This window comes from Lampetra planeri, chromosome 8 (genome assembly GCF_965212315.1).
Source record: "Lampetra planeri chromosome 8, kcLamPlan1.2.h2, whole genome shotgun sequence".
In the NCBI taxonomy this organism is placed as follows: Eukaryota; Metazoa; Chordata; class Hyperoartia; order Petromyzontiformes; family Petromyzontidae; genus Lampetra; species Lampetra planeri.
The window spans coordinates 12,681,660-12,694,731 of record NC_136114.1 but is presented as its reverse complement, the minus strand read 5'-3'; the positions used below and the strand labels follow the sequence as shown (position 1 = coordinate 12,694,731).

At 41.4% G+C, this 13,072-nt stretch overlaps 1 protein-coding gene across 1 annotated transcript; it reads right to left on the bottom strand.

Annotated features, from left to right (window-relative positions):
• Positions 1-3,420: 3,420 nt before the first annotated feature.
• ACTR6 (actin related protein 6) lies at positions 3,421-12,302 on the bottom strand. The gene is made up of 11 exons (XM_078597074.1): positions 12,148-12,302; positions 10,892-11,009; positions 9,908-9,976; positions 9,664-9,787; positions 8,900-9,035; positions 8,053-8,109; positions 7,772-7,870; positions 7,595-7,673; positions 7,207-7,378; positions 5,948-6,086; positions 3,421-5,076 (listed from the first exon to the last, which is right to left on the bottom strand). Exons 1-11 carry the CDS (start codon positions 12,213-12,215, stop codon positions 4,944-4,946), a joined length of 1,194 nt encoding a protein of 397 aa, XP_078453200.1. The 5' UTR covers positions 12,216-12,302; the 3' UTR covers positions 3,421-4,943.
• Positions 12,303-13,072: the final 770 nt, after the last annotated feature.

Here is a 13,072-nt window from a genome sequence, read left to right as displayed (position 1 = left end):
CTATGTCATTTTTTGCCAAAAATGGCCAATTTTTCATAGCTTTATTTTTTTATGAAAAGTGATTTCCTGCATTGCCCTTGGGCGTATTATGCTCTGTGCCATAAACGGTGGGCACTTTCACTTTTTTCACGTAAAAAAATCGACATCTCTATTTTTTTGCAATGGCCAATATTTTATAGCTACATTTGTCAATGAAAAGTGAATTCCTGCATTGCCTTTAGGCTTATGTTCCATATAACATGAATGTGTGAATTTTTTTCTATTGTCTTTCTCATGGAAAAATCGATGAACTAACCTATGTTATAAAAAAAATGGCCAAATTTTCATAGCTTTATTTTCTAAGGAAAAGTAAATTCCTGGATTGACTTTAGGCTTATTATACTGTACATAATGGAAAAAGTGCAAATTTTAACTTTTTTTCAAATGGAAAAATCGACATACTAACCTATGTCATTTTTTGCCAAAAATGGCCAATTTTTCATAGCTTTATTTTTTTATGAAAAGTGATTTCCTGCATTGCCCTTGGGCGTATTATGCTCTGTGCCATAAACGGTGGGCACTTTCACTTTTTTCACGTAAAAAAATCGACATCTCTATTTTTTTGCAATGGCCAATATTTTATAGCTACATTTGTCAATGAAAAGTGAATTCCTGCATTGCCTTTAGGCTTATGTTCCATATAACATGAATGTGTGAATTTTTTTCTATTGTCTTTCTCATGGAAAAATCGATGAACTAACCTATGTTATAAAAAAAAATGGCCAAATTTTCATAGCTTTATTTTCTAAGGAAAAGTAAATTCCTGGATTGACTTTAGGCTTATTATACTGTACATAATGGAAAAAGTGCAAATTTTAACTTTTTTTCAAATGGAAAAATCGACATACTAACCTATGTCATTTTTTGCCAAAAATGGCCAATTTTTCATAGCTTTATTTTTTTATGAAAAGTGATTTCCTGCATTGCCCTTGGGCGTATTATGCTCTGTGCCATAAACGGTGGGCACTTTCACTTTTTTCACGTAAAAAAATCGACATCTCTATTTTTTTGCAATGGCCAATATTTTATAGCTACATTTGTCAATGAAAAGTGAATTCCTGCATTGCCTTTAGGCTTATGTTCCATATAACATGAATGTGTGAATTTTTTTCTATTGTCTTTCTCATGGAAAAATCGATGAACTAACCTATGTTATAAAAAAAATGGCCAAATTTTCATAGCTTTATTTTCTAAGGAAAAGTAAATTCCTGGATTGACTTTAGGCTTATTATACTGTACATAATGGAAAAGTGCAAATTTTAACTTTTTTTCAAATGGAAAAATCGACATACTAACCTATGTCATTTTTTGCCAAAAATGGCCAATTTTTCATAGCTTTATTTTTTTATGAAAAGTGATTTCCTGCATTGCCCTTGGGCGTATTATGCTCTGTGCCATAAACGGTGGGCACTTTCACTTTTTTCACGTAAAAAAATCGACATCTCTATTTTTTTGCAATGGCCAATATTTTATAGCTACATTTGTCAATGAAAAGTGAATTCCTGCATTGCCTTTAGGCTTATGTTTCATATAACATGAATGTGTGAATTTTTTTCTATTGTCTTTCTCATGGAAAAATCGATGAACTAACCTATGTTATAAAAAAATGGCCAAATTTTCATAGCTTTATTTTCTAAGGAAAAGTAAATTCCTGGATTGACTTTAGGCTTATTATACTGTACATAATGGAAAAAGTGCAAATTTTAACTTTTTTTCAAATGGAAAAATCGACATACTAACCTATGTCATTTTTTGCCAAAAATGGCCAATTTTTCATAGCTTTATTTTTTTATGAAAAGTGATTTCCTGCATTGCCCTTGGGCGTATTATGCTCTGTGCCATAAACGGTGGGCACTTTCACTTTTTTCACGTAAAAAAATCGACATCTCTATTTTTTTGCAATGGCCAATATTTTATAGCTACATTTGTCAATGAAAAGTGAATTCCTGCATTGCCTTTAGGCTTATGTTCCATATAACATGAATGTGTGAATTTTTTTCTATTGTCTTTCTCATGGAAAAATCGATGAACTAACCTATGTTATAAAAAAAAATGGCCAAATTTTCATAGCTTTATTTTCTAAGGAAAAGTAAATTCCTGGATTGACTTTAGGCTTATTATACTGTACATAATGGAAAAAGTGCAAATTTTAACTTTTTTTCAAATGGAAAAATCGACATACTAACCTATGTCATTTTTTGCCAAAAATGGCCAATTTTTCATAGCTTTATTTTTTTATGAAAAGTGATTTCCTGCATTGCCCTTGGGCGTATTATGCTCTGTGCCATAAACGGTGGGCACTTTCACTTTTTTCACGTAAAAAAATCGACATCTCTATTTTTTTGCAATGGCCAATATTTTATAGCTACATTTGTCAATGAAAAGTGAATTCCTGCATTGCCTTTAGGCTTATGTTCCATATAACATGAATGTGTGAATTTTTTTCTATTGTCTTTCTCATGGAAAAATCGATGAACTAACCTATGTTATAAAAAAAATGGCCAAATTTTCATAGCTTTATTTTCTAAGGAAAAGTAAATTCCTGGATTGACTTTAGGCTTATTATACTGTACATAATGGAAAAAGTGCAAATTTTAACTTTTTTTCAAATGGAAAAATCGACATACTAACCTATGTCATTTTTTGCCAAAAATGGCCAATTTTTCATAGCTTTATTTTTTTATGAAAAGTGATTTCCTGCATTGCCCTTGGGCGTATTATGCTCTGTGCCATAAACGGTGGGCACTTTCACTTTTTTCACGTAAAAAAATCGACATCTCTATTTTTTTGCAATGGCCAATATTTTATAGCTACATTTGTCAATGAAAAGTGAATTCCTGCATTGCCTTTAGGCTTATGTTCCATATAACATGAATGTGTGAATTTTTTTCTATTGTCTTTCTCATGGAAAAATCGATGAACTAACCTATGTTATAAAAAAAATGGCCAAATTTTCATAGCTTTATTTTCTAAGGAAAAGTAAATTCTTGGATTGACTTTAGGCTTATTATACTGTACATAATGGAAAAAGTGCAAATTTTAACTTTTTTTCAAATGAAAAAATCGACATACTAACCTATGTCATTTTTTGCCAAAAATGGCCAATTTTTCATAGCTTTATTTTTTCATGAAAAGTGATTTCCTGCATTGCCCTTGGGCGTATTATGCTCTGTGCCATAAACGGTGGGCACTTTCACTTTTTTCACGTAAAAAAATCGACATCTCTATTTTTTTGCAATGGCCAATATTTTATAGCTACATTTGTCAATGAAAAGTGAATTCCTGGATTGGCTTGAAGCTTATTATGCTGTACATGATGTAAAAAGGGCAAATTTTCACGATTTTTTTCACATGGAAAAATCGACATACTAACCTGTCATCTTTCGCACAAAAATTGCCACATTTTCATAGCTTTATTTTTCAATAAAAAGTGAATACATCCATTGCCATGATAAAAATCGATCTTCAATGAGTGCAGGAAAAACACTTGTTTACTTGAACGAGTTTATTTCTAAAGATTAAGGAGTTTAAACAACTTGGTAAAATGTACAACTCGTCAAAAACGATGGCAAGTTTTTATTTCAATTCAAATGCTTTAATTGCACATTCATTACCTATGCAGTACATTGTGGCAGGGCAGGAGAAAAAGTATTTTGTACAAGAAACGAAATCTACTTGCATAAAGTAGCATTCCTCACTAAAAAAATGCTTGGGCATTACAGAGTTAAATGTGGGCAATTGTTGGTCACAGCTCTTAGGCGCATCGCAGAGCCATTTGACATTCACCAAAATAGACTGCTTGGTGTACCGACCACCACCGCCAGAAACAACACAGGAGATGCAAAATCTTTGGCCACCGTAAGCATCAACAAGCCTCCAAGCCACAGATGCATCGGAAGAGCTGTTCACCTGTCCAGTTGCTTGCACCTCCACAGGCTAGTGCTTTTCTTTCACCAATATATTGGACAATTTTGATAATGAATGGCATTGGGAGTGGTATTTTTGGCACACACCGCCACATTCATCATTAACCTTGCATTGCTAAAGGAATATGAGAAATATTATGTTTTAAGTTGTGAATGTTATTTTTTTTTAATAACAAAGACCGTGAAGAAACTTCCAGTTTTGTATTGACATGAACACATCTAGCGAGATGATCATGACCAGCTGATGACAAATGGGAAACATTTACAAATTGGAAGCCGATTGATGGAAGGAAACAGAGGGGGTATAGCCTGAAAATTAGATGAAAGGATGAGATTAAGGGATTTGGAGGAATGCATTGGATGGAATTGGCAAAAGAGTGGAAAACATTGGCTGATACCTTTGCCCAGAGGAAGGATAGGCATTGTTAATATTTAATACGCACTGTAAATGTGTGATGGGATATGTTGCATTCAAGTAATGACTGGAAGACGAAATATGGAATGCGAGAACATCTGAAATCGAGGACGAGCAGGAAATACTTCATGCTAGTCAGGGCATTGGAGGAGCATGGACTTGGGCACATAGGAATACAGTAAAACAAAGGACTTGGCTGTACCGCCCACGATGTGTACAAAACTAAATTCGATAACAAACGTTTTTGTGCAGAAAGCCGCTCAACCAAACGACACTCTTCAACGCCACGTGACGCACAAGCTTCAGGGTCCATTTAAACCACGTGTCCCAGTTCACAGTATCTCGCCACGCTATTTTCTCTTTGAGTGAAACGGGCTGGGGTACTCATTTGTTTCCAGTGGAGGAAATGTTCGCTTGCCGGCACAACAGCTCAAATGCTCGACATAAAAAAAAACGCTTGGGTTTCCTGTGAGCCGGCGAACATCACAGCCTCTTGTGATGGCGACTGCTCAGGACCCCCCCCTCCCCGCCATCCCCAAGAGTCGCACGTGACCGTCACGCCATCAAACGTCGAACTTCTCGTCGCACGCCTCGTGGCCCCGCTCCTCGTACTCCTGCCGTGTCACCACGAGCGAGTTGGAGAAATCGGCGGTGCCGGACAGCGTCACGCCTCCTTCCCACGCGTGCGTTATCGGGCTACGGGGAGATGCGCACATCACAACAAGGACGGCAATTTTTATTCTCCTTAAATTGTATCCCCCAATTGTGCTGATAGCGTCTCACGGCACGAGACTGAGTATCCATTCGGATCTCCTAGTGCAGCACAGCCCTTCACAGAGATCCCTCTGAGCACGTTTCCACCCACCCTGGATGTGAGAGTAATGCCCCTCCTCACATGACCATTGAACTATTATTAATGGGAATTTTTTTTACGGTTGGCGACAACCGAAATCGTCAGTGTTGAGCTGACTTTGGCCAACGTTAAATCTGCAAATGGTCAGCAATGAAATCAAAAGAGTAACCATATCAACTGCAACTTTGTAACTTTCGATTTAAAGCTTTCGGGACTGCAGGGATTCATATTCTTGGTTCTTTCGGTAAAGTCACGTAGAAGGGAAAAAATGAAATAATAAAAATAAAACAATAAAATTCTCACGACGTTTCGGCCACAACGCAAGCAGCCGTCCTCAGGTGAAGAACAAAGCTGTCGGAAAGACGCTGTCTTGCGTTGTGGCCGAAACGTCGTGAGAATTTTATGTTTTATTTTTATTATTTCCCTTCTACGTGACTTTACCGAAAGAACCAAGAATATGAACTTTGTAACTGTTGCTCTGCACCCTGCAACATGGATACATGTAGAAGATGAGGGGGGGGTTGCTCATCATCTTCCAAGGACCCTCCCCCCCCACCGGGATTGACTACATAACTGCATCACCTTTATGGCCAGGTAAGACCCCACTTAAGACACAAGTGCCTTTTCCATGGGGAACTAAGGATCACTCTCTTGAACTCTCTCGCTATTAAACCAATTGAAATGTAATAAAACAAAGAAAAACATGTTGCGTACTTATCGGGTTGTACGACGGCCACCTCGTACTCGTCCGGGGTAAGGCTGCGCACATCCGCGAGGACCCGGTCCCGGTATCCAGGAAGCAGGGAGCCGCCTCCCGTCAGCAGGATGTTGTTGTACATGTGCGGGTGCATCTCTGTTGGCGACCATCACGAATGTATACAGAACAATAAGGAGTTAAATCTTGATTTAAAGCTTTCGTGACGGCAGGGATTCATATTCTTGGTTCTTTCGGTAAAGTCACGTAGAAGGGAAATAATACAATAATATTAATATAAAACAATAAAAATTCTCAAGACGTTTTGACTGCAACACAAGCAACACTGCAACACAAGCAATCATCATCAGGTGTGAAATCCAATCCAGTCGAAACGTCGACTGTTTTATATTAATATTATTTTATTATTTCCCTTCTACGTGACTTTACCGAAAGAACCAAGAATATAATTAGGAGTTGTTAATTCCCTCGGCCTGTCCTCTCAACGCCACATTGCGGTTATAGCATAGAAGCTTGATAGTTGTCTGGTTTAATTTTAATCTTTGTTTCAGGATTTGACTGGACTACACATAGGGCCAGGCTATCTTTTGAACTTGTACCTAAGAAAAAAGTTGTAACTTGGCATGCTTGCTGATGTAGTAATTTGTGTATAATTGAATTCACATATGCTTAAAAAATACTTTATTTACTGTTAATGATAAAACTTAATTACAGACGGTATGCAAGTGCCATTCATTCAGATTCTTATTTAATCCAGAAAAATGGCTCTTCTCCCAGAAAAAAACTTTGGAGGCCTTCATGCCCATCTGCACTACATGTCTTACACCCTCATCCGTGCTTTCAGCACATCCCAACTCAACCATTGCGACACTCCTCTACACAGCATCCCCAAATCTCCATATGATCCTGATAAGAAATGCCACCACCAGACTGCCCACCCGCACTTGTGAACAAGACCACATCACCCGGACACTCCAATCCCTCCACTGTCTCCCAGTGCGATCCCAGATCGATTATAATATCGCACTAACCGATCTTCAAGATCCCCCGAGGACTCTACCCTAATTCTCATCTCTCTACACCGCTTACCATGCACTCCATTCTAGCGATCAGGGCTTTCTGTCAGAAGAAGTATTTCTCCTCCGCTGCCGCCTGCCCATGTCCGAATTGGACGCGCGCATTGAGAGCTTAACAAATGAAAAAAAAAATCGATGGAATCCATTAATCGACGCACGCCTAACGTGGCTGACTCCCTCACCTTGGGGCAGGCTCTGCACGGCGTGCGTCACCGCCTCGGGGATGCCCATCTCCTGTACGCCGATGTCGGACGGGTGGAAGAGGATCTCTGGGACGGCGAAGCGCTCGTTGGTCAGGCGCAGGATCTGCTCCCCGCCCGTGTACTTCCCACTTTGCGCCGCGTCCGAGGGTGGCTGGCCAGTGGAAACACACACAACTGCATCATCAAGTGGCTCGGGTGTCACCGTGCCTAAAGCTTGCAAACGCGTACAGCCCCTTTTGTCAATTTACAGATCGATTTGTGCCTTCCTAGGGGATATTTGACCAACTGCGAACTCAAAAATTGCGACGTTTCACGGAATCATGAAAATGAATGGAATCGCCGCTCGGGGATTCATCAGGTGCCTTACCTTACAGTAGCCCTTTCTGATGCTGCTGAAGTCGGGCAGTACGTAATCTCTGAGGATGGTGTTATCCTCACCTTTCAATCTATCCGGGTTTCAGAGAACGACACACATCGGACACAGTGAGAGCAACGTAGAAACACAGACGCTTGGCATGTGCTGTAGCGATTTAAATCCACTCACTGCGCTATGGCCATGTCCTTGTAGAACTGCTGCGACACGTAACAGACGTCCTCCTTCACCTGGTTGATGACGTAGGTCTCGTCCATCACATGCAGCTGCCTGCACAAAGTAGTGTCAGTGCCGCCAGTGTCAGTAGTTTCAGGCTACACGTTTACCTTATAAATGTCAATTATTATTATTTTAGGTTTTTATCCTCATCTCTTCAGTTGGTTTAATAAACTGGACTTGAATTGAGTCAAATTATGTTGTTGGCGAGGCGTGTGGTCTTGAATAATGCTCACCTGTACGATATGATCTCTTTTAAATGGTTTGTCAGCAGCTTGCCCCCAACATTGATCCTAGAAAAAAAGAGGCAAATGTGTTTAGTGAAATGGGTAACAATTTGGTTTTATTTTCATTAGGGATGTATTTTTAAAAACACTAATTGGGGTCGCAAAGTTCAAACCGGAGAAATATCCAATTTTTATTATGTTTAGTCTGTATGGATATCTTTCGCAGGAACTGCAACTCACAATTTAACAATGCAACCCTGAGGTTAAATTCAAATAACTAAATGCACGATAGAAAATTCAAGGAGAAAACTACAAGGGGGTGATCAATAAATCCATGGCATGACAGGAGGCACAATCATTAGTAACTATCGATTTGAACCCTCGCGATTCAATGATTCGGGGTCACGATGCGAGAAATTTATTCTTTTTTTTCTTCACATCATGGTGAATTGTGGCACCTCAAAAAGTTGCAAGGGGGTTAAGTCAACTAATTAACCAATTTCAAAATTATAACAGCAAGTGAGATTGCATGGACAAAGTAACCAAGTACATATTAAAGAAGTCTGACAACACACGCTTTCGTCAGTCATTGACAGCGACATTAGAAGTGCAACATATGATCCCTTCTCGTATGTACGTATATTCAACTTATTTCGTACCATAGCCGAACATGCTAATCAGGAGGTGTGTATTGTGGGTTCAAGAACAGATTTCAATTGATGATGTGTTACTACAGTCCTAGCAGTCCGCCGTCGCTTCCTCTTATCAGGCCACTCTTTGCGATCACCCCTTGCGTTACATCAATGGCGCCCTTTTAAGCCTCTGTTGTTGTTGTATCTGCACGTGGTGAGGCTACCTGCGGATTCCTTCCTTGATCTTCTTGCCCCTGTAGAAGGGGACAATGTGTGTGAAGGAGAAGCCCGACTCGATGATCAGGCAGCACAGCTCCGAGGGTTTCTGCTGCTGGTAGCTGTAGGCGCTCAGGGTCGCCGCTACAAATGACACAGAGAAAAGAATGGACCGGACGATCCATGTTATGGCATTGCGAGCAATGGGGCATTAAAAATGGTCAAGGGTTAGTGGGCACTTTTCTCCATGGCAGCCCTGGTGGAAAGTCTAAAGTTCAGATAGCCAGAAGACCTAGGGTCAACTTAAATTATAATTGTAAATGCAATGACAATGAACACAACTTTTGTAATTATAATTAACTCCAGGTCTGCCTGTAGCAGGGTCTGAAGTGGAGCAGTGATGTAATAGCGCACTGCCCTGTGAACTGAGCAACTAGAGTTTGATCGCTGGCTACAACTAAAATCAGTGGTGATATCTGAAATGGTTGTGGGCTCCGAACCCTTCAACGACCAGCACCGATCAAAACATCCATGAAAAAACAGCGGTGAACCTCCAAGTTGTTTACCCTAATCTGCCATGAAATTCCTAGCGACCTTCTATCGCATTGCAATCCCTTTTATTGTCAACAGTGGTCAACCACTGTCTTATAAAGTTGGGCTAGGCATTGTATGGATGTCAGTTGGATGTAATGGCAAATTCAGCGCTTATTCATTACAACCAGATGACAATATGATCTACTGTTCCAGCTAGGGTGGCAGCAGCATGGTGTACCGTTCGTGCGCAGTATGGAGCGGAACTGATATTCTTCAAAGAGGATCTCATTCATGGACTCCTGAATGGAGTGGAAGTTGAAATAGGGCTCGGTCATGATGATGTCTGTTTCAGGGAAGTCCACCTGTCCATCAAAACACCAGGCACACGTTGCAATCAGGGAAACCGTATGGAGCAAATACAAATGGCAAGTGTTTTGACTGTGCACACAAAGACAGCGAAATATTATTAAACCATACTTTACCTTGTACATTTCCTTTCCGAATAAATGGTCCCAGACTTGCCTCTGTACATCCCAGTTGACCAAATACCCCTACGCAAGAAAAAAATACGGAACAGCAAGCACCTGTCAAGGAACTGTAACACAATGTAGTGCTATTTGTAAAAATTTGAAGTCAATAAATTTGCAGTTGTGCACAACAAACACCTCTATAAAAAAATATGTAAACACATTCATCATTAATAGTACCTTAAACATCATTGACCATGATCTATCTACTGCTGATGGATGAAGGCTTCCCCCCAAGCCGTCAACATCTCTTACTGTCCCCCGATGCAACAAGACTGTCTTCCAGGTGAATGAGGACATCAGCCCAGGCTCCAACAACCACTGGATGCCAAACAATGTGATCACCACTCTAGTCTGTGCGAGGTCGTTAAGATACCCACTTGAAATGGGTAGCGGACCGTTCACATTCAGGCGGCATTAAACCTCTTTTTAATTGCCAAATATAGAAATTACGTTTTGGTAAATGGCCCTTCATGACAACAGCAATGGCCTTTCTTCAAAACAGAAAGGCCAGTGCCTGAAACTTATCCTCATTTATATATGTTTCTGTAATATGGCAAACAATGATGGTGATGTGTTTTTTTCTAATCTTTACAGCAGCAGCTTTTGGATAACCATCGAAAAAAGAAAGTCGTCCCTTGGTGTGGACAAATCAGTTTCAAGGACAATGCATATATTATCATAGTGTGTTTTTTGTTTGCATTTTGACTTCAAGTATCGTGGTTAATGCAGACATGAATCCTTGTAAAACGATTTCAGTCTTGTTGCCAGAAAAAAGTGGAAAAACCCCTATTATTATTAAGAATAAGTTTAGCCTGTGTTGTGCCCAGTGTGAGAAATAAAAGAAGTACCCTCTACACGATGTGTTGTCGCAGAAGTCGCTCATTACATATGTATAAAAAGCTGCATGCGAAGCAGGTGTCCACTTTGCACAGTTACCTTCTGAAAAGGTAAAATGAAGTAGAGCCCCGATGGATCTTTAATCTCATCGAGCTGGCTAGCCGTGAACGTCTTCAGTCGAGCCGTCTTCGAGCGGAACTGACAGTTCGGTATAATGCTGTTAAGGAAACAGTGGGGGGGAAAGTTTGTTAAAAACAAATCACAAAAATATACATTCGATCCCCTTCGCAAAAGCTGACAACCGACAGCTACTACAATATGCACGGTGTACGCAACAATGTAGAACTACACAGGAGAAGAGATTGAGTTTATGTAAATCCACTACAGAGTGAGTTTTGGTCATGCTGCTCTTACCCAACAGACCATCTGTGTGTCACGACTGTGCAACCGCTTGCACAAAACATCTCCAATGGCATTTCCTCGAACTTTTAACGCACCTCCGATTAGCAAGTTAGGCTACATATGGTGCAAAAAATGTTCAGCATACAACTTCACTTTCAGCCAATGTCTATCTACTGCTGGATGAAGACCTACCGGCGCCATCCCTCACGTTCCAATTGCATTCCTCTACACCAGCTGATCTCATTGCTCCATCTATGTGGGTGGTTTGATTAATAATCGATGTTTTTGGGTCAGCTTCGCGTAAATAAAATGCGCGTCGTGAACCCTCCTCCACCCGACAAAGCCGACTAATAAAGTTGTCACGTGTTGAACAAACGTACCAATGCATAAATAACTGCACGCACCCGTGTGCAGTAATCTCGCAACATTAAGTTGGGTACGACGCTTCAATGGTAGTTACAATCAGCATCATCAGGCAGCTGCCAGAACGGCATGAGGCAGGATTTGACGCGTTTCCCTCCTTTAGCTGCGAGGCTGCCACCAGTCTCGTCCATCGCTGCATTAACCATTCTCTTCATGACGTGTGCTACCCAGGCCTATTTACTTTCATTTTAAGACGAGTGTCAATAGACACGAGTGTTATCGAATCTGTCTCTCTAAATTAAATTCCAAACATTGCATCTCTCACTTCGCGAATAACAGAAGCTATTTGCTGTACTGCCATCTGCTGGCCACGCACACTTGAGGTTTAAAAACCCGACAACTTTTAAAAACTTCAACCAAAGACCCGAAACACCGTGGTCAGCCGTCCACCACCACCACCTCACCCCGAGCCAGAACGCGGACCCAGCCTGCGGCCTCCTCTAGGCTCGCGGCCGCCCCGCTAGGCAAGAGCGGTGGAGTGGGAAGTCGTGGGGGGGGGGGTGGAGTCGTGGAAGAACGCAGCCGCTCACCTGACCGAGTCCCCCGCGTATCCGATCTTGGCCGTGTAGGCGCCGTTGTCCAGCACAAGCACGACCATGGCGAGCAGTTCACGCCTCCTTCGCTTCGCCGTCTTGCTGAGAGCGAAGCTCCAAGTTACTCCTCCACCATCGGCGGACAAGCCGCGTCCACGACTCCGATTGGCTCAGACGCCTCCCGTTGCTTAACATTGGCGAGCGCGCTGATTAGCTCAGACGCCCCCCGTTGCTTAACATTGGCGAGCGCGCCGATTGGCTCAGACGCCGCCCGTTGCTTAACATTGGCGAGCGCGCTGATTGGCTCAGACGCCCCCCGTTGCTTAACATTGGCGAGCGCGCCGATTGGCTCAGACGCCCCCCGTTGCTTAACATTGGCGAGCGCGCCGATTGGCTTAGACGCCGACTGTTGCTTAACATTGGCGAGCGCGCTGATTGGCTCAGACGCCCCCCGTTGCTTAACATTGGCGAGCGCGCCGATTGGCTAAGACGCCGACCGTTGCCTTGCCCTTAGCGAGCGTGCCCCCATTGGTTCACACCCGCCGTTGATTACCACGAGCGAGCGCGGCGATTGGCTGAGTTGTGCATTTCTGTGGACCAATCACACCGCAGACTTTTTTTTACCGTATTCACCAGAGTAGAATACGCTCCGGAAAGTAAGACGCACCGCACAATTGTGCGCTCATATTCTTGGTTCTTTCTCTGTTAAAGTCACGTAGAAGAGAAGTAATAAAATAATAAAAATAAACAATAAAAGTATCAGGACGTTTCGATTTTATTCTTTTATTTTCAATAAAAGTCTCACGACGTTTCGATTTTATTGTTTGACTTTCATTTTATTATTTCCCTTCTACGTGACTTTACCGAAAGAACCACGAATATTAATCCCTGCAGTCACGAAAGCTTTAAATCGAAATGTGCA

Bases quoted from the DNA above. Each gene is read 5' to 3' on its own strand.
- ACTR6 (XM_078597074.1), bottom strand. From the start codon at position 12,215: ATGGTCGTGCTTGTGCTGGACAACGGCGCCTACACGGCCAAGATCGGA. The intron at 9,788-9,907 runs GTAAAGTATGGT...TTTGATGGACAG, and splicing joins TCGGAAAGGAAATGTACAAG to GTGGACTTCCCTGAAACAGA. The intron at 7,871-8,052 runs GTGAGCATTATT...TACTTTGTGCAG, and splicing joins AAAGAGATCATATCGTACAG to GCAGCTGCATGTGATGGACG.